The sequence below is a fragment of the Emys orbicularis genome, chromosome 2 (genome assembly GCF_028017835.1).
Source record: "Emys orbicularis isolate rEmyOrb1 chromosome 2, rEmyOrb1.hap1, whole genome shotgun sequence".
Lineage (NCBI taxonomy): Eukaryota > Metazoa > Chordata > Testudines > Emydidae > Emys > Emys orbicularis.
The window spans coordinates 220,283,692-220,305,324 of record NC_088684.1 but is presented as its reverse complement, the minus strand read 5'-3'; the positions used below and the strand labels follow the sequence as shown (position 1 = coordinate 220,305,324).

Here is a 21,633-nt window from a genome sequence, read left to right as displayed (position 1 = left end):
CACTCTCATGTTTAGTTGACTTTCTCCTGTATTAGATCAGTTTCCCCATTATAGACAAATTGGAAATCATTTTTTTATTACAGGTCTACAATGTATAGTTCCCTCCCCCATAGTTTTCTCCATTCTCCTCCCCCAATATGTTTTGATCCCTGCCTTACAGAGTTGATGGGTTTATTGTTTGTGTACCAATATTATTAATTGATAGTACATTTGTGGTGACAGGTTTGTAAATTCATATTAAAACTATTCCAGAAAAAAAATGGTTTGATTAAGATCAACATGGACCTTTTTGACAGCTGAAACAGCAAGAGGAAATTAGACTCAAGGAGACATTCTACTCCCATTAATAGAATGATAAAATAGATTACTCTCAATGGCAATTGATAGTGTTTAATCCCAGTTAGAGGACAATAGCCTCCAGTCTCCTTTCTTTTTTTGTTATAGCTGCTTTATTTTGTTTTTAGGTACAGAAGTTGTGTCATGATTTTATTGTATGTTTAAACAGATGGGTATTGTACAACAGATACAGTTCACAGTGATTTGGCAACAGCCACTTTAAAAAACCAAGTGTTTAAACTACTTGTTTGCAATAGATTTTTGATGCATTTTTCCACAGAACATGGTCTTTATTTTCTCTAAAACATGAGGGCACAGCACACAACATCCTTCTACTGCCTTTTCTTTTGTTGCAGATTTGTCCTTGATAAAGAGAGGCTAAGGAATCCTTCAATGCGTATATTTCAAAAGCTTCAAATATGCAGAAATGAGGTTTTATGTTTTCATGCACTTTAGTATTGAGACTCCATTATAATTTTTTTCTAAAATAAAGCCCAAAAAATAAACTGTGTAATGGATGTTTATTGAACTCTTTTGAGACATTTGTCCAACTTCACAAAGGGCCTTTACTTTGATATCAGATATGATCAAATGAACAGAACTGAAGAGTTTAGAAACCAAAAGTGTCTTCCTTGCAAAAACTAAAACAGTGCAAAAATAGTTTTGCAATTTAAACATGCTAAAATCTTAAGTTTCTGCCTTTTAATGCTAATATGGTGTACCACTAGAATTTAGATAGGAAACACACTGGTGATCTCATCAACAGGATAAGAGCTGTCATGCACATTTTAAATTACTATGTTAAAAAAAATTACTGTACGTGTGTAAGCACAGTAGTGAATTGTTCAAGGAACAGCAATGCATCTGTGATTAGAAACCATTTTCTTCATGTATATATTCTATACAGTTATTCCTCAGCAGTTCACATATTTGGTCAGGAGAGCTGGACCATTATTATTGGTTGCAAGGGCAACATTTTACCATTATTGTACTTTAGATTTATTCCTGATCAGATTATTCAAATGAGATCCCATGTTTAAAATAATTCAATAGATTTGTTTAGATAAGACAGCTAGTCTCAGATTTTTAGCATTGATAAGCAGCCAATATTTTAAAAAGTTCCCTGAAGAGCAAACAAAAAAAATCAAAGCTAACAAAGCAAAACATTCTAATATGTTAGTCTCAAGAAAATGAATTTTTTGGGAATCAGAAAAAAAAATCTGTATCAAAAGTAGGAACTTAAACAGCAATATCAAGTATAATACCATACCCAGAATAAAAATTATGGATATTAATGTTTTCTCCTAACACTTTTTAGCAGATTTCCAATTAGTAAATTAGGGAAATTGTGTACATTATACCCACTGTTGTAGTAAAAAAATTGTACACCTATTTAAGAAGTGTTAATAAAAATACTCGGGATAATCTTTGAAAGTTGTTCTAATCTCAGTATACCATGCGCTTCAGTGGGAGATTTCTCACATTATGTTTATGATCTCAAGTGTTTCTCAAATACTGTGTAATGAAAGCTGAAATAACCAATCAAATGCTAACTTTTGACACATGATTCCACAGAGTGCACTGAAAAATCATCAGTAGGATGCTTAGTATATCTAGTGGGCTTTTAAACTGAAGACTAAATCCCCGAAATCTGATGATCGAAGTTTTGCACGTAGGAACATTAGTACAATGCTGTATTGTATGAGTAGCAGACTCATATCTGTTTCTTCCAGAACTATCACGTTTTAGGGACGCTTAAAGCTGGGCCATACTATTATTCACAGAAGGGTGAAAGATTAGAGGGAGGGACGTTTAAAGTACCTAGTCTTCAAGAGTGAAACACTAAATATTTTGATTAGCTAATATACATTTTAATACAAGAAAATGCAATGAATTTATTTATATCTGAATGCAGATAATACTTTATTAACTGATCACAGTTTTAATGTCTGATTTAAAACCATAACTAATTTGGGAAACAAAAAGGGGGGGGGGGAGAGATGTTAAGGCTGAGCCATATATACAGAAAAAATCTGGATACTGATAATCTGTACATTTTTTATTAAGTTAACCTCTGCTTTTTTCTTTACACAAATAGTTTATTCAGTGTCTGAAGTTATCAAATTGGCCAATATTTTAAAGTCTTATGCTGGAATGAAAGTTTAGCCCAAGTTTTTGATGCAGTATAAAATCTCAAATGAGATCAGACAGGTTTGCTGTCATATTCCACATGAAGTGCTGAATTTTGTTCAGGTTAGTTTATTGTTGGTGCACAAAATTATAACAAATGATTATCCTCTCTTCCAGCAAAACTAGTAGTTCTATGCCTCAAAGTTTAACCTGTATTAAATTCAACTGTAATAGGTTGGGAGATCAATATACATTAAGTGCCCATGCTACATATCATTTTCCAACTCTTTAAGCAGCCTTTAACATTATATGATTAAGTGGACATATGTGCCATTTTACACAATTACACCAACTTTTCAACAAAATCCAGGAATTAGTTAATTCTTTAAGTTGCACCGTGAACAATAGTCCTATATGGTGTGGTATAGTTTTCCATCTGTATTAGCTCCCTTTTGTAAAGCTGGGCAACACATGAAATCAAGACATCAACTGTTTGTCCTTCTCTGAAAAAGTGTTTCAGCTGTCTAGTTCCAGTCACTGAAGGAAGAGGCAGAGGCAAGTTTAAATTATCCCAGAAAACTGAATAAATTGCTTTATTTGGTGTCTTCAAGATGCTTCACCTTCTGTGGGGGATGTAGGTGTTGTGGGAGAGACCATTTCAGGTTTTCGTGAAATTCTATCCAATTCTGCCTGAACATCAGTCAAGACGGGCTTCTGGCCTGTACAAAAAAAAAAAGCGCACAACACTTGGTCATGCTTAAAAATGAAAGGACTTGTTTTCCCACAACTATGTTATTTCTTAAGAACATCCATTAAAAAAAGAGTTAAGTTTTCCTGCTTTAATACAATACTAAAGAAGTTGTTTCATGCAATGTCATATTTACAAACTGCAGATACACTAGTGTAAAGATATAGTAAAACGGAGAACATATTTAGTTTGTAGCAATTTTAGACGTGTGGGTTACCCTACTGTTTGGCTAACAAGCCATTTTTACAATAGTTCTCTCAAAGTCTTGCACTGTATGTGGAAAGCAAATCCTATGAAATCCTAACATGAATGATACACGTTTCATCTCCTAAAATTTCTAGAAGGTGTTGACCAATAAAGGTTGGGCTCACATTATCAGTATGTATTATTCACACCACATATTAATATGTATTAAGCACACAACAATACACTGATTTATATTTCAAACAGTTATATGGCCAGAATTGGCCTATGTCTTTCTATACACCTATTCACTTATTCTAAGTACCCTTTAACACTTTGCAAAGCTGAAATCAACTTTAGCATTAGGAAATAATGAACTTGACTGATATTGATTTGATCTCGAGTATATTTCATAATGAACCAAAGTGCTCTCAAGTAACTGACTGTACAATTTACCAACAGAAAAAACAAACTCTCTTCACATTCCCAATCGCCTTACCTCCCTCGACACAGGCATGGGGGAAATAGGATTATTTTATCTATGTTTACATGAAAATTCTTATTTCAAGGACCACAGATCCGTAATAGGTCTTAGCCGAATGAGCTTAAAAAGCAGACCAGACCTTTTCAGCTATTAAAGATCTGTGAAATTTCCTCCCCAAAAGAAGCCTATGACCAGTCTTTGCATATGAATCGGAATACACCCCCCACATGGATACTGCCCCCCTCTTCAAATACAGGCTGGAGATCCTTTGTGCCTCTATTCACCAGTTCTTCTTGATTGGGTTGATGACTCTGAATTCCCATCCACCCTCCCGAAGTGGGTATCACAAAGTTGTATTGTAATGCATATGGATAAGATGGCAGAATTGCATATGCATACAGTAGAATTGAAGTCAGTGTGGCAATCCTCCTATTGACAGGTTTAGCTAGGCTCTCATTCTGTATTCAGCAATAAAGGTTTCTGCTGCAGCTTTTCTAAAGTAGTCATGAGGCAGCTGCAGTGATTAGATGGAGGGTGTTCTGGCATATCTGCTGAGGGCCAGAGTATAAGACCAACAGCTGACAATTTATGCTGCAACCATCACGTACCTCCCACCCCGAAGATTCTGGCTCTGTGTAGTTCTTTAAGATGTATACCAGTAGAAGCAACACTTTGGGGTCTGTACTATTATCAGACAAGTATGATAGTTAGAGATAGGATCAGCATGTCTCTGTCGCTCTGTAACTTAAGACTGAGGAAAAATTTCTGTAACTCTATGATGTGCTCACCTTAACGAGGACAAAAGTATCACTCCAGGGAAGAGAAAGCATCCCTAGGGAAGCTGGTTACACCAGATAATTCCTGATCAATATGGCCCCAGACTGGAGTCAGGAAGACCATGATGTCATGTAGATTTGCACTACAATACTTCGTAGTGAGGGTTGTGTGATCTAGGCAGCCAATGTTCAGTGATCACTGAGGGATTTAAACAACTAGGATTCCCAAACTATGCAGAAGCTATTGATGAAATCTCTGTGCCCATTCTGAATTTTCCCCCTATACTCTCTGCAATCAGCCCAGGAAAGAGTATTTTCAGTTGTGATGCAGGCCTTAATGGATCTTCGAGGCAGGTTCACATGGTGGCCAGGCAAAGTACATGAAGTCCAGAGTTTTTGAAAATCCTAGCATTCTGAGAACGGGAAGAGTAGGACTATTACAGTGATACCTAGAAGTTCCAAGCAGGTGGACCTCCATTGTGTTAAGTGCTGTACAAACATAAAAAGAGCCCATGCTCCAAAAAGCTTAGAATCTTAAAGGACAACAGATGTGTGAAAAGAATGAAAAATGCAGTAGTAAGAGCCTGTTTAACACCACTGGGAGCACTTGTGTGTGCATGCGAGGTGTGTTACAGGCATGCTCAGGGCCACCCAGAGGATTCAGGGGGCCTGGGGCAAAGCAATTTTGGGGGCCCCTTCCATAAAAAAAAGTTGCAATATTATAGAATACTATATTCTTGTGGGGGCCCCATTTGCGCCCCCCTCTGGACGGCCCTGGGCATGCTAAGTGGGGATGAATATAGCTAGCATGCTTCCTTTATTTTCTAACAACACAGGCTCATGCAGCCATTACCCAGAAGGGCCTTTTTGCTCTCTTCACCTTCCCTAATAGAAGGGAGAAATCCAGGTGATGAGGAACAAAAGAGAGGACTCAATAGATGGGCATTCATATTACTTATCCTCATTATTTCCCTGCAGGAATGCAAGAGAGTCTCTGGGTCCGTATTTGTTCTCCCCACAAACGCTCCGATTCTAGCACACAAATTTTGGAAAGCAGCAGATAGAAGGAAGATTAAAAACCTCAGAGCTGCACAGTACTAAGGGCTAACAGATAGGGAACAGGATATTATTCATAAATTTCAGTTAGATATTAATACAATATGATTTCCCCCCAAAAAAGCTCAGAGGCTCACAATACACCCATAACACCCTCCCAATTAAGATCTACTATGATCTCATCTTGGCTTACCATTGTCAGCCTCTCAGATTTTACTATATCATTGAGCCATGGATAATGCTGTATACATTTAAGTTGTATTACTTATCTTGCCACATTTCTAACTGCATTTTAACAAATATTGCATGTTAAATTAAAGGTATTCCTTGCACAAATGAAATTTCCAATGATGCTTTATGATTAATCATACCTGACTTTTTTGCTGATGGTGGTAAATTGCTGCCACCACCTCCACTGCCCCCTCCTCCAGGGCTGCCACCGCCAACGCCAGGACCGCCTGGGGAACCGGTTTTTTTACTCAGCAAACTGTTGAAGAAGTTAGCTAGGACACCTTCGCTTGTGGCTCCAGCTACATCAAAAAAGTAGAAAGGTATTTTATATATGAAAAACAACATTTTCCAAATAAATGCTGACTACACAGTTGTTTGCAGTGTTGTAGTACTGGATTTATCCCAGGATATGAGAAAGACAAAGGTGAGTGAGGTAATATCTTTTATTGAACCAACTTCTGTTGGTGGACGGTACAAGGTTTCAAGCTTCACTGAGCTCTTCTTCAGGTTTGGAGAAGGAAACCAAAGCATTCAAGCTAAACACGAGATGAGATAGATTGCTTGCAGCCGGTCTCAAATATCTATAAGACAATGGACAAAGTCCAGAAATCCATCCCAAACACATTGACAATCTCATTTTTATCCTCACCCATCATAACTTTATATTCAACAACACTTTGTCCAAACCATGTAAACAGCCATGCGTACTAAAATGCCTCCCCAGTATTCCAACCTCCTCATGGACCACCTCGAGGAAAATTTCTGTAAAAAAAGCATCATAAAACAATATACAATGATATTTTCATCCTCTGGACAGATGACCAAAAAATTCCCTCAAAGATTTCCACCATTACTTCAGCAACCATCACCCATCCATCAAACTCTCTCTAGGACATCCCCACACCAGCGTCAACTTCCTGGACACCACAATCAGCTTCAACAATGGATTCCTACAGACAACTATATACAACATACACACAGACCACCACATTTGCCCCTGCAAATCCAGCAACCAGCTTAGACACACCCAGAAATCTGGTATCTACAGCCAGGCACTTAGATATCAAAGAATATGCTCTGAAGAGAAGATCTAGGATTCACATTTTAACACACTTACCTCACCAAACAAGGACACGCCACTAGAGAAAAGTAGTTTGCATCATGTAACGGGCCACACAAATACCCCAGGAGAACCTGCTTCAATGCAGGAAAACAAGCCCACTGACTGAATACCCCTAATTGTCACTTACCATCCCACAATAGAACCCACACCCTGTGGGATATCAGACAGCAATTAAAAGCTATACTTGATGGGGACCACAGTCTGAAAGAAATATTTCCCAACCCTCACTTCTGGGTCTTCAGATAACTCCCCAACCTCGCTAAGCTCACCAGAAGCAAGACAAGGACACACTAACTCAAAGCAGCATCAGAGACTACCAAAACAACAGATGCAAAACCTGCAGCCATATCTCCACTACTACAATGATCAATATTCCCTTCAACACCATATCTTTCAAGATCCACGGCTTCTACACATGCCTGTCAACATACTGGAGCATTTGATGCCCTTGATAAGGTACACCACAACTACATGGGTAAAACCAGACAACCGCTATGCTCTCAAATGAATTCACACAGAAAAGTGATAAGACAAAAAACACTCTACTACCCATGAGCAAACACTTTTCATGGAATGATCACCCCATATCAGAGTTCTCATTTCTTGTCCTCAAAGGAACCTGCACAACACCTTCAAAAGATGGGCCTGGGAACTTAAATTCATTAATCTGCTGGACACTAAAAACCAAGGACTTAGACACACTGGTTTTATGGCCCACTACAATAGTTGTAACACATCCTGCTGCCTACTAACCCTCCATCGTCCTACAACTTCAGAGATGTTAATGGCCCACATCATTTTAAGTCAACTTCGGTGACCTCTTTATGCTTAATCTGTCCCACCTTGTATTTAGCTTGAACACTCTGGTTTCCTTCTCCAGACCTAAAGAAGAGCTCTCTGAGGCCTGGTCTACACTAGACGTGATAAATTGATCCCAGATAGATCCATCACTACCCGCCAATCCGGCGGGTAGTGTAGACGTACCCTTAGGCTCAAAAGCTTGTCCCTTCCAGCAACAGAAGTTGGCCCAACAAAAGATATTACCTCACCCACCTTGTCTCTTACACATATTAGGTCAGTATAAACAAATACAAAAGTATTTCAAGTAAGCAGTCAAGAATAGCTCACTTATTCCCACATTTTCCCTGCACAAGAAATATACCTTTCATATTAGGATCAATTTTTTTTGAGCCAGTAGGGATGGGTGTGACACTGGCCACGTTGGATGTTACTGATCTGTTTGGTGTCCTAGGGGAGCCTCCAGGAACTCTTGGCGAGGCATCCTACACAAAAGTAGAAGATTGAACATTCAAATTATTTTGTGTACTCAACTTCCAGAAATAAACTATGTAATCTATTAATCTATACAAGCAGAACTATTCAATTACATTTTGCTGTTTTTTCCACTTTTTAAAAAAAAGGTACATTTAATACCGATCATTTAATTCAATGGAATACTTGTTGCAAAAAATTAATCCGTTTTAAATGAGAAATCATGAAATGCTGTGAGATACACATTTTTACAGAAGTGAGTATGTATCATGCATTAGCAAAGCACTTAAAAGTTAACAGGAAAAAAACCAATAGTACTGCAACTAAGAACTGCAGTCCAACAACTGGAGGCACTGCAAAGGAGGGGTACTTCACCCTGATGAGAGAGTACTAAAGCTCTGGTTGTTTGGGAAACTGCATTCACTAGTTCATGGAGAAGCTACACTAAGCTCTTCTTAGTATGAAGGCAAGTTGTGGCAAATATGATGGAAAGAAGAATTTTTATTAAAAGCAAACTGCGTGGAAAACTTTTATTACTTTCATTGCCTCACAAAAGCAACTTAATAGGTCATATTACTGAGTAGTTGCTTGTCACTTGAAAAAAGGTTACAGGAGTGGTCTTATAATTTTTTCTAAATTTGAACTTAAACAAGTAACAAGAGTTACATTGCTGAGCATTTTATATACTAGTTCCAGAAATCCATCTAAAATGTAGGTATACACATGTATCTACAAGTGTTCACACTTTGGAGTTCAATTTCATTCTGGGCTTAAGTATTTTTACAGCAATAAGAAAACTCTAGAAAAGCATTAAGAAAAAGCTTGTAGATCAGAAGTGCTCTTAGACATCAGCAATCTTCTCACCCAAACATGCTATTGTATTAATCAAAACCGAAGAATGCGCGATTTTCAGTTTTAGTATTTAAAATATTTGTTACTAACCACTGGCCTTCCAGCTGCAGTAGGTGGCTGTTTCGCTAATAGAGACTGGAAAACAAAATATTTTAGACATTACTATTTGCATTTACTGTAACAAGCTCAAAAATAAATTTAATTGAACACCACATGTTTAAATGAAACTAATTGTCTAACATACAAATGCAAAGTAACTCTACCTGCTGCTTCATAAGAAACACTTGATCATCTTCTGCTACTATTTCTTTTTCATGCACAAACTGCAATATAAAAAAACATTTCAATACGGTTGTGACTGATGTCATTTAAAAACTAGAAGTTGTCTTTTTCTATTTACAGATTAATATGAAGAGGCACAAAAAATGCATGAAATGGACTCTAGACAACATGGTCTTCAACCTAAAGCTGTGCTGGTGCTTTACACATTTTCTAATTGTTAACACGATGCGAGTGACCATAAGGCAACTATCTTCACATGCTGCTAGCTGAATGTCTTTACCTCAGCATTTATTTTTAAAGCAAGAGACATTGTTTAAGTGTTTTATTTCATTAACATTTTAATTACAACATAGTTTAGACATGCTCTATGGAAGGCATTGTTACATACTTAGCACAAAAGTGTTCGGTTTACAGGGCATGATCATCAAGCGATGTAGTTCTCAGACTGTTCAAAGATCTTGAAAATTTAATTTAGCCTGAAGAACCTCACAGTATGTCTGGGGACTATCTAGGTACAGATATACCACCACACTTTACCTTCCTCACCTTCCGAGAGCCTCAGAAACAACAAATTTATCCTCACAACCACCTTGTGAACTAGGAAAATATCTGTTTTACAGAGGGAAAACAAAACAGATGTGACCTCAAGATCACATGAAATTGATAGTAGAGCTGGAAACTGAACCCAGAAATCTTGAGTCCCAGTTCTATGCCTCAATCACAAGATCACCCTTCCTCACAACAAATCCTCCGGCAGGCAAAAGGTGCCTTAAAGCAAATAAAATTTTTACTGAGAATCAGGCCTGAAGTCTATATACATGTAGAAACAGGTGAATTATTTTTTTGAGCACCTAGTATATTACACTACTACTACATATCTTGGCTTCTCCAGGATTGTGCAGATTATAGTGTCACTCTTCCCATTAAGTATTTGTAAGAGGCTCATGCAGTGGGAAGTTGCAGCATGATCCTAAAATATCAGCTTCATTAGGTGAGAGGTTAAAGTACTGGTCTTCAGTTCCCCTCTCCCCTTATTTGTCCTTTGCTTATGGCATCTCCTTGAACAATTGAAACAGAAGTATTTATAAAATGTACTAAGCACAGAAAGTTTGCTGTATATGTTGCACATCCAATATAGATTTATCTTCTTGTTTAATTCCTGACTTTATTTGTCTACTTTTGGTGTTAAATACTGTTTACAACCATGTGTTTCTACTACAGAATATAGGAAATAGGGAAGAGTTAAGATTTTTTAAATTCATAAGACATTTATAAAGGCATTTTAAATACTCAGGTTTGCTGAGAGTTACTACATCCTGAATTTAATTCATAAATCAATGCAATTTGGCTTTCCAAAAGAGCAGAAGTTACATGTAAGCATAGGCATCTTTAAAATGTTGTAGCTGCAGTGATAGAGGAAGACACTTTTAAATACAATGCTCCCATCTGAAGTCTGAATGGAAGCTCACAGTCAAAGATGTATCCAGTAGTCTCTGAAGCCTTTCCAATTTTAATTTGATAAAATATGAAATTAAAACTGATTTAACATTCCTAATTGGATTTTCCTATTAGAAATTAGAAGCTAAGTCTGAAAGAAGTCAAGTTGCCTCAGTTTTGCTGTTAAATGTAGTAGCTGGGCTTCCAGCTGCATTTATAGCTACAGCTCATAAAAACTGAACAAAAAGAAATTTAAAGAGGAGTGAGGGAAAAGGTTAATAAACTTCACAAATTTTATCAACCTCTTAAATAGTGGGTGCAGGCATACCACATACGTATTTGAGATTATTTGAGGCTGTGATTTCTTAACACAGTTTCATAAACACTGACACAATGGCAAAAAGGCACAAGAGGCGCCTACCTAAATTAGATGTTTTAATGTTGCATTTTATTACATTGTATGCGGACCGTTCAATTTGCCTGTTTTTGAAAAAAAATTCTGAGTTAGTAAACTATTTTGGGGGGCATATTATAATGAAAATGTTGACCTATAATGTTTGGTCCCATTTGGAAACTAAAGATGTACCCGTATATCTTTTTTTCCCGCTGGAGATGGGACACTGGATGGGGGGGGTTCTGGATTACTACAGTGAATTCTTTCTCAGGTGTCTGCATGGTGGGGCTCGCCAACCAGCTTAGGGTCTAACTGAAGGAATTTTCCCCCAGGTCAGATTGACAGAGACCTGGGAGGTGGGGAGGGTTCGCCTTCCTCTGCAGCATAGGGCACAGGACACTTGCTGGTTTAAAGTAGAGTAAAGGGTTGATTCTCTGAAACTTTAAGTCTTTAAACCGTGATTTGAGGACTCCAGTAACTCAGGCAGATGTTAGGAGTCTATTACAGGAGTGGGCGGGTGAGGTTCTGTGGCCTGCAGTGTGCAGGAGGTCAGACATTATGATCACAATGGTCCCTTCTGGCCTTAAAGTCTGAATCTGAATCTAAGCATAAGAGATTTATGTTTCTTTGAGTGTGGCAGCAATCCTAATGGTTTAACAGCCATCGTTTGGCAAAGCAAAGCATCAAACTCCAGTGAAGATCTACAAAGGAAATGTAATGGAGGGATGTTAACAGGCCATTTTACTTTGAATGATCCCTAGAAATGTGTTAACTACTTATGCTAAAAAAAACCGGTTACTCACCTTCTCGTAACTGTTGTTCTTCGAGATGTGTTGTTCATGACCATTCTAATCAGGTGTGTGCGCGCGCGCATGGCAGCCAGAAGATTTTCCCCTTAGCAGTATCCGTTGGGTCGATCTGGGCACCCCCTGGAGTGGCGCCATCATGGTGCTCAGTATAGGGCCCTACTGACCTGCCACCCCCTCAGTTCCTACTTGCTGGCTACTCCGACAGAGGGGTAGGTGGGTTGGTATTGGAATGGACATGAACACATATCTCGAAAAACAACAGTTACGAGAAGGTGAATAACCTTTTCTTCTTCTTCGAGTGCCTGTTCATGTCAATTCCAATCAGGTGACTCCCAAGCCTAAATTCAGGAGGCGGGGTCGGAGCTGTCCACTGACTGGAGCACTGCTCTACCGAAGGCTGCATCATCTCTAGCCTGCTGAGTAATTGCATAATGTGCGGTGAAAGTACGTATGAAGAACCACGTCGCCGCTCTACATATTTCCTGGGTCGGGACTTGCGCCAGGAACGCTGCTGAAGAAGCCTGCGCCCTAGTGGAGTGTGCTGTGGGCAGAGGGGCAGGCACCTCTGCCAGGTTATAGTATTCACGGATGCATGACGTGATCCACGAGGAAATTCGCTGGGAGGAGATTGGAAGACCCTTCATCCTGTCTGCCACGGCCACAAACAGTTGAATGGATTTCCTAAACTGTTTCGTTCTTTCAATGTAAAAGGCTAGCGCTCTGCAGACATCTTATGAGCGAAGCCTCTGCTCTCTGCCTCTTGAGTATGGCTTAGGATGGAACACTGGGAGGAAGATGTCCTGGTTGATGCGAAACTGGGAAACAACCTTCGGGAGGAAAGCTGGATGTGGCCTGAGCTGAACCTTGTCCTTATAGCACACGGTGTAAGGGAGCTCTGATGTTAGGGCCTTGAGCTCAGACACTCTCTGGGCTGAGGTTATCACTACCAGAAACACCACCTTGTATGACAAGTAGAGCAGGGAACACATTGCCAGTGATTCAAAGGGTGGACCCATCAATTTGGAAAGCACCAGCTTGAGGTCCCAGGTCAGGGTCGGTTGCTGGATGTGCATATATAGCCTGTCGAGACCTTTCAGGAAACGGCTGACCATAGGGTTGGCAAACACTGACCGGCCCTCTGAACCTGAATGGAAGGCAAAGATGGCGGCCAAATGAACTCTTACTGACAACATGGACAGTCCCTGCAGCTTGAGATGGAGAAGATAGTCCAGTATGAGTGGTATAGAGGCAAGCGTCGGGGATGAGTGATGCTGCGCCAACCAGAATGAGAATCTCTTCCACTTGGCAAAGTAGGTAGCCCTGGTGGAGGGTTTCCTACTGTCAAGGAGGACTTGTTTAACCGGGTCCAAGCAGGAGAGCTCCATGGGGTTCAGCCATGGTGCTTCCACGCCGTGAGGTGCAACAACTCGAGGTTCGGGTGCTAGAGACAGCCGTGATCCTGAGTTATTAAGTCCAGGAGGAGTGGCAAGGTAACTGGGGCTTCGAAGGACATTTCCAGGAGAGATGTGTACCAGTGTTGGTGGGGCCAGGCTAGAGCTATCAATATCACTGAAGTCTCTTCCCTCCGTATCTTGAGGAGCACCTTGTGAACGAGAGGGCTGGTCGGGAACGTGTAGAGAAGATGGCCTCTCCATGGGAGGAGGAAAGTGTCCGCGATGCCGCCCAGTCTGTGATTCAGGAAGGAGCAAAATTATTGGCACTTCTTGTTGCGTTGCCTGGCGAACAGATCCATCTGGGGAAAGCCCCACCGTTAGAAGATGGGTTTGCGACGTCCGGTCAGAGGGACCACTCGTAGCCGTGAAAAGACTTGCCTGCTGAGACGGTCCTCCAACTCGTTCTGTACTCCTGGGAGGTACGATGCTTGTAGGTGTATCAAATGAGCTAAAAAAAAGTCCCACACTGTGAGGGCTTCTTGGCACCGGGGAGAGGAGCGTGCACCCCCATTTGTTGATATAGAACATCGCCATGGTGTTGTCTGTCATGACTGATACACATCTTCCTGTCAAGTGGGCTCGGAAAGTCTGGCATGCCAGATGCACTGCTCTCTGACACTGATGCGGAGAGCAAGTTCCGCCTGAGACCAGAGGCCTTGTGTCCTGAGGTCTCCCAATTGTGCTCCCCAGCCTAAGGGCTGATGCATCCATCACTAGCGAGAGGGACGGCTGAGGACTGGTGAAGGGGACCCTTGCACACACTACGTGCGGGTCGAGCCACCACTGGAGAGAGTCGAGGACCGGGCGAGGCAGAGTCACGACCCTATCCAAACTGTCCCAAGCCAGCCAATACACCGAGGCTAGCCATGATTGGAGAGGCCGGAGTCTGAGCCTGGCATGTTGCACCACATAGGCAGAAGAAGGGATTGGGATGGTGGCGTGAGGAAGCAATGGAGCTACCCCGATCCTGCTGATGCCAACCATGCTGGAGGCAGTATGAAAGTGGCTGAGGCCACAGATGCCGCCCTGGAACGTGACCCTTGGCTCCGCCCTTGGCCTTGGTGAAAGGCCCAGGGAGTCCAAAAGGGCCACTGTGCTGGGGGCTGCGACTGCGCGGGCCACGGTGCCGGGTAAGGGTGCCAGTCTCGTGATGACCTGGACCGTCTACTTGTGCTCCTATGAGATTGATAGGAGTCTGACTCAGAGGTCTCAGAAAAGGAGGACCACGGAGGAGCAGTACTTCGAGGCGCCCAGAGTCTGTGCCGAGGGCTTGGGGATCAACGAGGCTACTGACCCTGTTCTGGCGCCGGGGAGCAATGCACTGGGGATGGAGACCACTGGGCCATCATTACAGGCTTTCCCCTTGATGGTCCTGGGGGAGCGACCGGTGTTGGCAACCTCTCCCGTCTAGGCGGGGAGAACGGTGCCATGAGCTGGAGCAGGTCCCGTGCTGCCTCAAACGCCTCCGGGGTCGATGGGAGGTGAAGTTGTCGGCTCGGCCTTGGCAAGCAAGAAGTGTCCGGACTCAACCGCCCTTCCATGGGGGCAGGAGTCAACACGACCATCTCTGGCAGTGAGGCCAAAGTAGTGTGGCCTGGGGCACTGCATACTGATGAGGAGGTACTTGGCACCGGGTACACCAACCCAGGGTCGGACTGGGGCCAGAGTGCTGCTTCCATTAGTAGGATCTTCAGGCGCTGATCTCTATCTTTCAGTGTCCTGGGGCAAAACCCCCTGCAGATCCTACAACGATCCTTTTGATGGCTCTCCCCCAAACACTTCAAACACAAAGTGTGAGGATCACTTCTGGGCATACACTTGCTGCAGACCTCACAGGCTTTGAAGCCAGGAGACCGCGGCATGTCCTAGTGCCGGGATAGTGCTGGAGGGGAAGCCCCTCCAAAGGAAACTTAAGTAAAGTACCTACTAACTACTTAACACTAACTACAGAACTAATGAAAACTATATACAGACTGCCAAATGCGCTTGTCATGACAAAAGCAAGTGGAAGTTCCACCTAATCGTCACTGGCGGTAAGAAGGAACTGAGGGGGTGGTGGGTCGGTAGGGCCCTATATTGAGCGCCATGATGGCGCCACTCCAGGGGGCGCCCAGACTGACCTGACAGATACTGCTAGGGGAAAAATCTTCTGGCTACCGCATGCGCGCACACTTTATTGGAATTGATATGAACAAGCACTGAAAGAAGAACAATCTATTCCATCTTGTATTTAGCTGTGACACTCTTGGTATGTCTACACTGCAACTAGACACTTGCAGCTGGCCCAGGCTCAGAGGGCTCAGGCTGCGGGGCTGTTTACCTGCAGTGCAGACTTTCCTGCTCAGGCTGCAGCCCAAGCTCTGGGATCCTCCTATCTTGCAGGATCCTAGAGCCCAGAGGTCTCCACAGCCCAAGCCCTGACAGCCAGAGTCAGCTGGCATGTGCCAGCCAGGGGTTTTTAATTGCAATGTAGACATTCCTTCAGAGTAAGGAATGAAGAGGTCTGAATAAGTTCAAAAGCTTGTCTCTCTCACCAACAGGAGTTGGTCCAATAAAAGATATTACCTCACCCACTTTGTCTCACTAACTGAGAAACAACTAAATCAAGAAGTTTTCTATTTACATCTTCAGTGTTTCTATAATGTGGATCTTAAATCAATGAGCCAGGGATGCGTTAGCATTTGGAGCAGACTGCTGTTACAGATTATGCTTTTGGGGAGAAGGGAAGACACCAGCTACTCTGACTCATTACTGAGTTTATAATTTGAGATTAGGAGGTCAGTAACTGACACCTAGGGCACTGCAGCCTGATTTAGTTTGGTTCCAGACACCTCAGTGGCTAAATGATTTTGCCCCCTGTATCTTTTTCTATTGGTGAAGAGAACAGAAGGGTTTTTGATAGCTATTTTACCAGGTAATCCTAGACATTTTAAGAGGCTTTCTTGCAAGAATGAAAACGTAGGGGGGGCTTTAGGTTGTGCTTCTGAATTTTCATCAAGTTTTCCTTTCTTCTGAAGAAAGTTCTATAGAGAATAATGGCAACAGGGAGAAGAAGGGTGGAAAAAGATCTACAAATGCATTTCTTTGTTGGATGAAATAAATAAAACCTTTAAGTAGTGGAGAAGAAACACTGATGATTGAGGAGAGCAAACAGCAGGCCTGTATTTTCTTTTTAGAGAGCTAGAATTAAGAAATCTGCATACACAAAGCTCAGTTTATCTTAACTATGTCAGAACCTAGGACATAGATCCTACCTGGAAGGCCGTTCCTTCATTTTCACCACATCCACTACCTAGAGGATTGTCTACAGATCCAGTTCAAGTCACCTCCATGAAGGTAGAGGCATAAGAATACAACCTATCATGAACAGTTTGAGTTAGATGTTTATGCCTCTTCCAAAGCTGCTGTTGGAACCAGCACCTGCTCATATTGAGCAAAATAAGCCAGATATTGAGGGGAGTAGTGTGCTATATATAGCAACACCCATCTGTTTCTTCCTCTCCATGTTGGACAGCAACTAACAATAACAACATAAACAGTAAGTAATGAGAGCTAGTTTCTGGTGGCTTTCAAGAGGAAGCAAAAAGCAAACTGGAGAACTCACATAAGGAAGGTAACCAGAAAATAAAACAAAAGTCTTGTGGTTAATAGGCATGGGGTAGCCAACCAAGGGAAGGGAGAAATGCTCTAAAGTATGGCACCCAAGTTGCAATGTGTGTTATATTCCTACAGGTTAACAAAATAGGTTTCCTTTGAAACATACTGAAATCAAATTACCTTTCTGACAGGTGGTTTTGTTATGATATCTTCAAAACTGTCATCTGCTTTTAGTGTCTGAAAGTTTTCATGTAATATTCCTATCTTCTTGTCATTATCCCATCCTGCAGGACTTAAGGTAAACAAATACAGACATTGATCTTCAAATTTAAACACTCACTTGGTTGTTCCCTAATACCCAATATCAACCTGTGGATAAAGATTACCATTGTTGAAAGCCAAAACAAAAGTTTTAATAACTTCCTTCCTCTACATCAGCTAGTCAGTGATTAGCAGTGTCAGCTGTATGAAGTATTTTTATTTTGCTCAGTGTAACATATTGGAGAAGTGATTTTCTCCTGGTGGAACATTCCACTTTAAAAATTGGCTTGATACTTCCTCTCTCTCAAAACAACAGTGACTGCTCACCAACAGTCTTAACCCATTAACTAACAATCCAGAAAAACCCAAACCTGTTCTTACGGTGAATTTGTAACACTTAACACAGAAATTTAGTGAATGTTAATGTTGAAACAAAATGGAAATAGCTTTATAGAACCACTACTACTTATACACACTATACTGTGTAGATACAAATGTATACATGCATGAATATTTAATAATAAAGATAAACTTACATAAATACTGCATCTTTTTCCACAACAGCAGCAGATACATTGAAAGGAAATCCATACAATTTCTGGACAATATATCTATACACTAAATCGATATTTTTGTTTTCCTTTACTGAAGTGTAAATAAGTGCTGCACCATCTGAACACATTTGTTAAAAGAAAATAAGGAGTTTTATTAGCGCAAGCTTACAACTAATCTTTTTAGAACACTGCTCACTGTTTCCAAAAGCGAACTTTGTAACTGCTGGAACTATTCAAAGAATTTCTATTTGAAACTAACCTTAATTGTATAAACTCATTTAATGACCGAAAAAGCCAGGCAAAATAAATACCTCTACTCAGTGAGTCAGTTGTATGTTGTAAGCTTTTATAGCAACAACAGGCTCTTCCCACTCCCCAAAGAAAAGCCCACAATGCTAGCACAACATTAATGGTAAACTATCAAAGTTGGTCATCTCAAAAGTACTAAACGAACCTGCAGTTATTGCCAAAGACCTCTTAAATCCTCCTATAATTTCTTTTTAAAGTAAAGGAGCAGAGTTGTACCATATAAAATGAAGGTATATGTTTCCCTACAAGGGGTGAGTATAATGCCAACACAGATGTGCATAGTTAGTTGATGTGCCTGAAACTATGTGTCAACACCAATATGACCCTAAGATGGTATTGCTCTTTCAGAGTCTTTAAAGTTTTTAATTATGACATTTCTCTAAATAGCTATATATCAGTCTTTAAATTATGCAACAAATATTAAGAAAAAAGTTTAACACTTACAGTGCTTTGTCTTTTCTAAGTGCTCTACAGCATCATGAAATATTATTGGAAGTATGTGGGACTCTTTAAGAGGGTCTGGCAAACTTAAAACAATTGAAACTTGGATATTAGAAGCTGAACGTCTCCAAAAAAGGTAAAGGGTACATTTCAGTATGTGTAGTTCAACTTATAACTTTCCTTTTTCATAATGATTGGGAAGATATCCAGTGGGATTTCTAATACCTATTAGATAGATTTATATCCTATATTTAAAAAACCTCAAGTTGTACACATAGTATACTGTTACATAAATTAGCTCCTATCACTTAATATCCTCCCTCCCACCTTTTTGGTTATACCCATTTGCATTGTACTGGGTGTCAATTCTGCAATTTGGTCTGCTGGCATAGATCCCAACTGCAGGATGGGGGTCTTAAATTATAAACAGTTTGGGGCAGGCATTGTGCCAATCCTGACTGGGGCCTCAAGTTCTTGAACTATAGTTTATCCACAAATGCTAACTTCTCTATGGTCTTGTCTACACTCCCTTTCTTAACATCGCCCTTCACTGCAGCGCCAATGCTGGTAAAATAGTGTGGACAAGCTGCTGGAATTTTAAATGTCCTCTAAACCTGCTCTTTGCAAGGTTAGATGACTAAGGGTAAAATGGTGTATAGTACAATTGAACTTCAGAGTTACAAACACCTCGGGAATGGAGGTTGTTCGTAACTCTGAAAAAAACATTATGGTTGTTCTTTCAAAAGTTTACAACTGAACATTGACTCAATACAGCTTTGAAACTTTACTATGATTAAGAAAAATACTGCTTTCCCTTAATTTTTTTAGTTTACATTTAACACAGTACTGTATTTACATTTTTTTGGGAGGAGGGGGGTCTCTGCTGCTGCCTGATAGCATACTTCTTGTTCCAAAGGAGGTGTGTGGTTGACTGGTCAGTTTGTAACTCTGAGGTTCTACTGTAATGTTCCCATTTGTGTTAGAACAATTTTGGGAACTTAAGAAAAACGCTGACAGTCAGCTTGAGCATGAGCTCTATATCCACATGCCTCTAAGGTAGGCAAAGCCATCTTATACTTCCACGTAAAGTAATGCATTTTTCCTACATCTTTAATATTTAAAAAGTCTTGGAGAACTATTCAGTATTGCAAGAGACTGGTCCAATAGTCAGGCCAAAATGATTACATGCCTTATAATCAAGTGTACTTGAAGTATACTCAAATGTAAATTGAAGTGAGAATTATCTTGCTGTTGGTAGGCTATTTCAGGGAAAATCTTAAACTCAGTTTTAGGACAACTATTCAGCATTTTATTATGAAAGGGTTGGTGAAGGAAAATCTAGGAAACCATGGACAAGAAGGTATGCTGGACTTCTCTTCCCGATACCCCCGTTAAAAAAAAAAAAAAAAAAAAAACACACACACACACACAAAATCCACAACACTTGACAGTATAAAAAAAGGTTAAACCTGACATGGCCCAGCGTAACAGAATCTTCCCTAGGGACCTCGGTTCAGTTAAGCCAGTCACTCAGTAATGGACTCAGGCTAGTTCCTAGAATAGTTGTGGTCAAGCCATACAAGTTTGTCACATCTTATAAGGATTACAGATATGCCATTATTACACATTTCAAACTTGAAAGGATACATTGTAAACAAAACCTTCGGATATGTGACTGAATGAAGTCAAAGTGTTCATCTCTGTAGTCATGTTCTTTTTCCAGGACACTAATGGCATCACACTGTCAAGTTAAAAAACAGACAAACAAGCAATACTGCATGTTCAGCATCTTTTAAAAATAACAATGTTGTTACTCCTCCAGTTAGCAGATGGGAAAAGAAAAAAAAAAAAAAATCATCAAGACATTTAACCACCTAAGTGGAACAAATTAAGGAACACATTTTTGAACCTACAGCTGACACAGGCAGTATTATAACCAGCACTAAAGGCAGGGAGTTACAACTGGCTATGGAATGGTAAGAATTGCAAGTTTTTCAGATGCAGTGAAAGACTCACTAGAGCCCTGTACAGATACAAAAACGTGTATCCGCATCTGCAGGGCTCTACACCATGGCCAGGCTACAGCTCCAAGAGCCATTCCCTCCCCCGGGTTGGAGCTGGGTTGGGGAGAGCTGCAAGGGCAGCTGTGGGGAGGCTGCACAGAGTCGCGGACCCTCCACCTGCCCTTGGCCACGCAGGGACACAGCGAAGGGCTGCTCTCAGGCTCTGCCCTCCCACTCTCCGCAGGCAGGTGGAGGGTTCGCTGTGGCTCCCCAGCTGGGCTCCACACTGGCCTGGCTGGGGTGGGGGTGGGGGTGGGGGGGGGATGACCTGTGGAGCTGCTTGGGCTCCCCGCCCAGGGCAGCTGGAGTGTCCGCTGTGGCTCCCCACAGCTGCCCACCCAGCTCTTATCATGGCCGGGCTGTGACTACGAGAGCCGCCCACCCCGGCCGGAGCTAGGTCGGGGAAAGCCGTGCTGGCAGCTGTGGGGAGCCTGGGTCCCTCCACCTGCCCTAGGCAGGGGGCCCAATCAGCCCCCAGCTTGTGTCCCTGCCCCCCCAGGCTCCTAGCCCAGGGCAGGTGGAGGGTCTGCGACATGGTTCCTCACAGCTGCCTGCCCAGCTCTTACCGTCAGAGCCCTGTGCAGATACAAAATTTGTATCCGCATCTGCGCTAGTCACAGAAACGGTCCACGGATATAAAGCAGATAGACCCGGATTTGCAGGGCTCTAAGAATCACACAGCGGAGGACTGCACCTATGTTGAAATCAAAACATGGTACTCTCTGCAGTGGGTTTAGCTATTGTGGTATCAGGGCAATCAAAACACCTAGACATACAAAAATCCTATCTAGCTCTGCAACAACAACAACAACAAAAAACAAAAAAAAACAAAAAAAAACCC

The 21,633-nt window shown here is 41.4% G+C and overlaps 1 protein-coding gene across 1 annotated transcript in view; it reads right to left on the bottom strand.

Annotated features, from left to right (window-relative positions):
- Positions 1 to 2,250: 2,250 nt before the first annotated feature.
- Positions 2,251 to 21,633, bottom strand: part of DYNC1LI1 (dynein cytoplasmic 1 light intermediate chain 1) — a 61,506-nt gene continuing 42,123 nt past the window's right edge. The window contains exons 6-13 of the mRNA XM_065398697.1: positions 20,377 to 20,470; positions 17,962 to 18,097; positions 17,345 to 17,456; positions 9,455 to 9,514; positions 9,282 to 9,326; positions 8,230 to 8,350; positions 6,085 to 6,243; positions 2,251 to 3,185 (exon numbers count right to left, since the gene is read on the bottom strand). Of these exons, the coding sequence (XP_065254769.1) occupies positions 3,073 to 3,185; positions 6,085 to 6,243; positions 8,230 to 8,350; positions 9,282 to 9,326; positions 9,455 to 9,514; positions 17,345 to 17,456; positions 17,962 to 18,097; positions 20,377 to 20,470 (840 nt within the window). The 3' untranslated portion in view covers positions 2,251 to 3,072. The remainder of the gene's footprint in view (positions 3,186 to 6,084; positions 6,244 to 8,229; positions 8,351 to 9,281; positions 9,327 to 9,454; positions 9,515 to 17,344; positions 17,457 to 17,961; positions 18,098 to 20,376; positions 20,471 to 21,633) is intronic.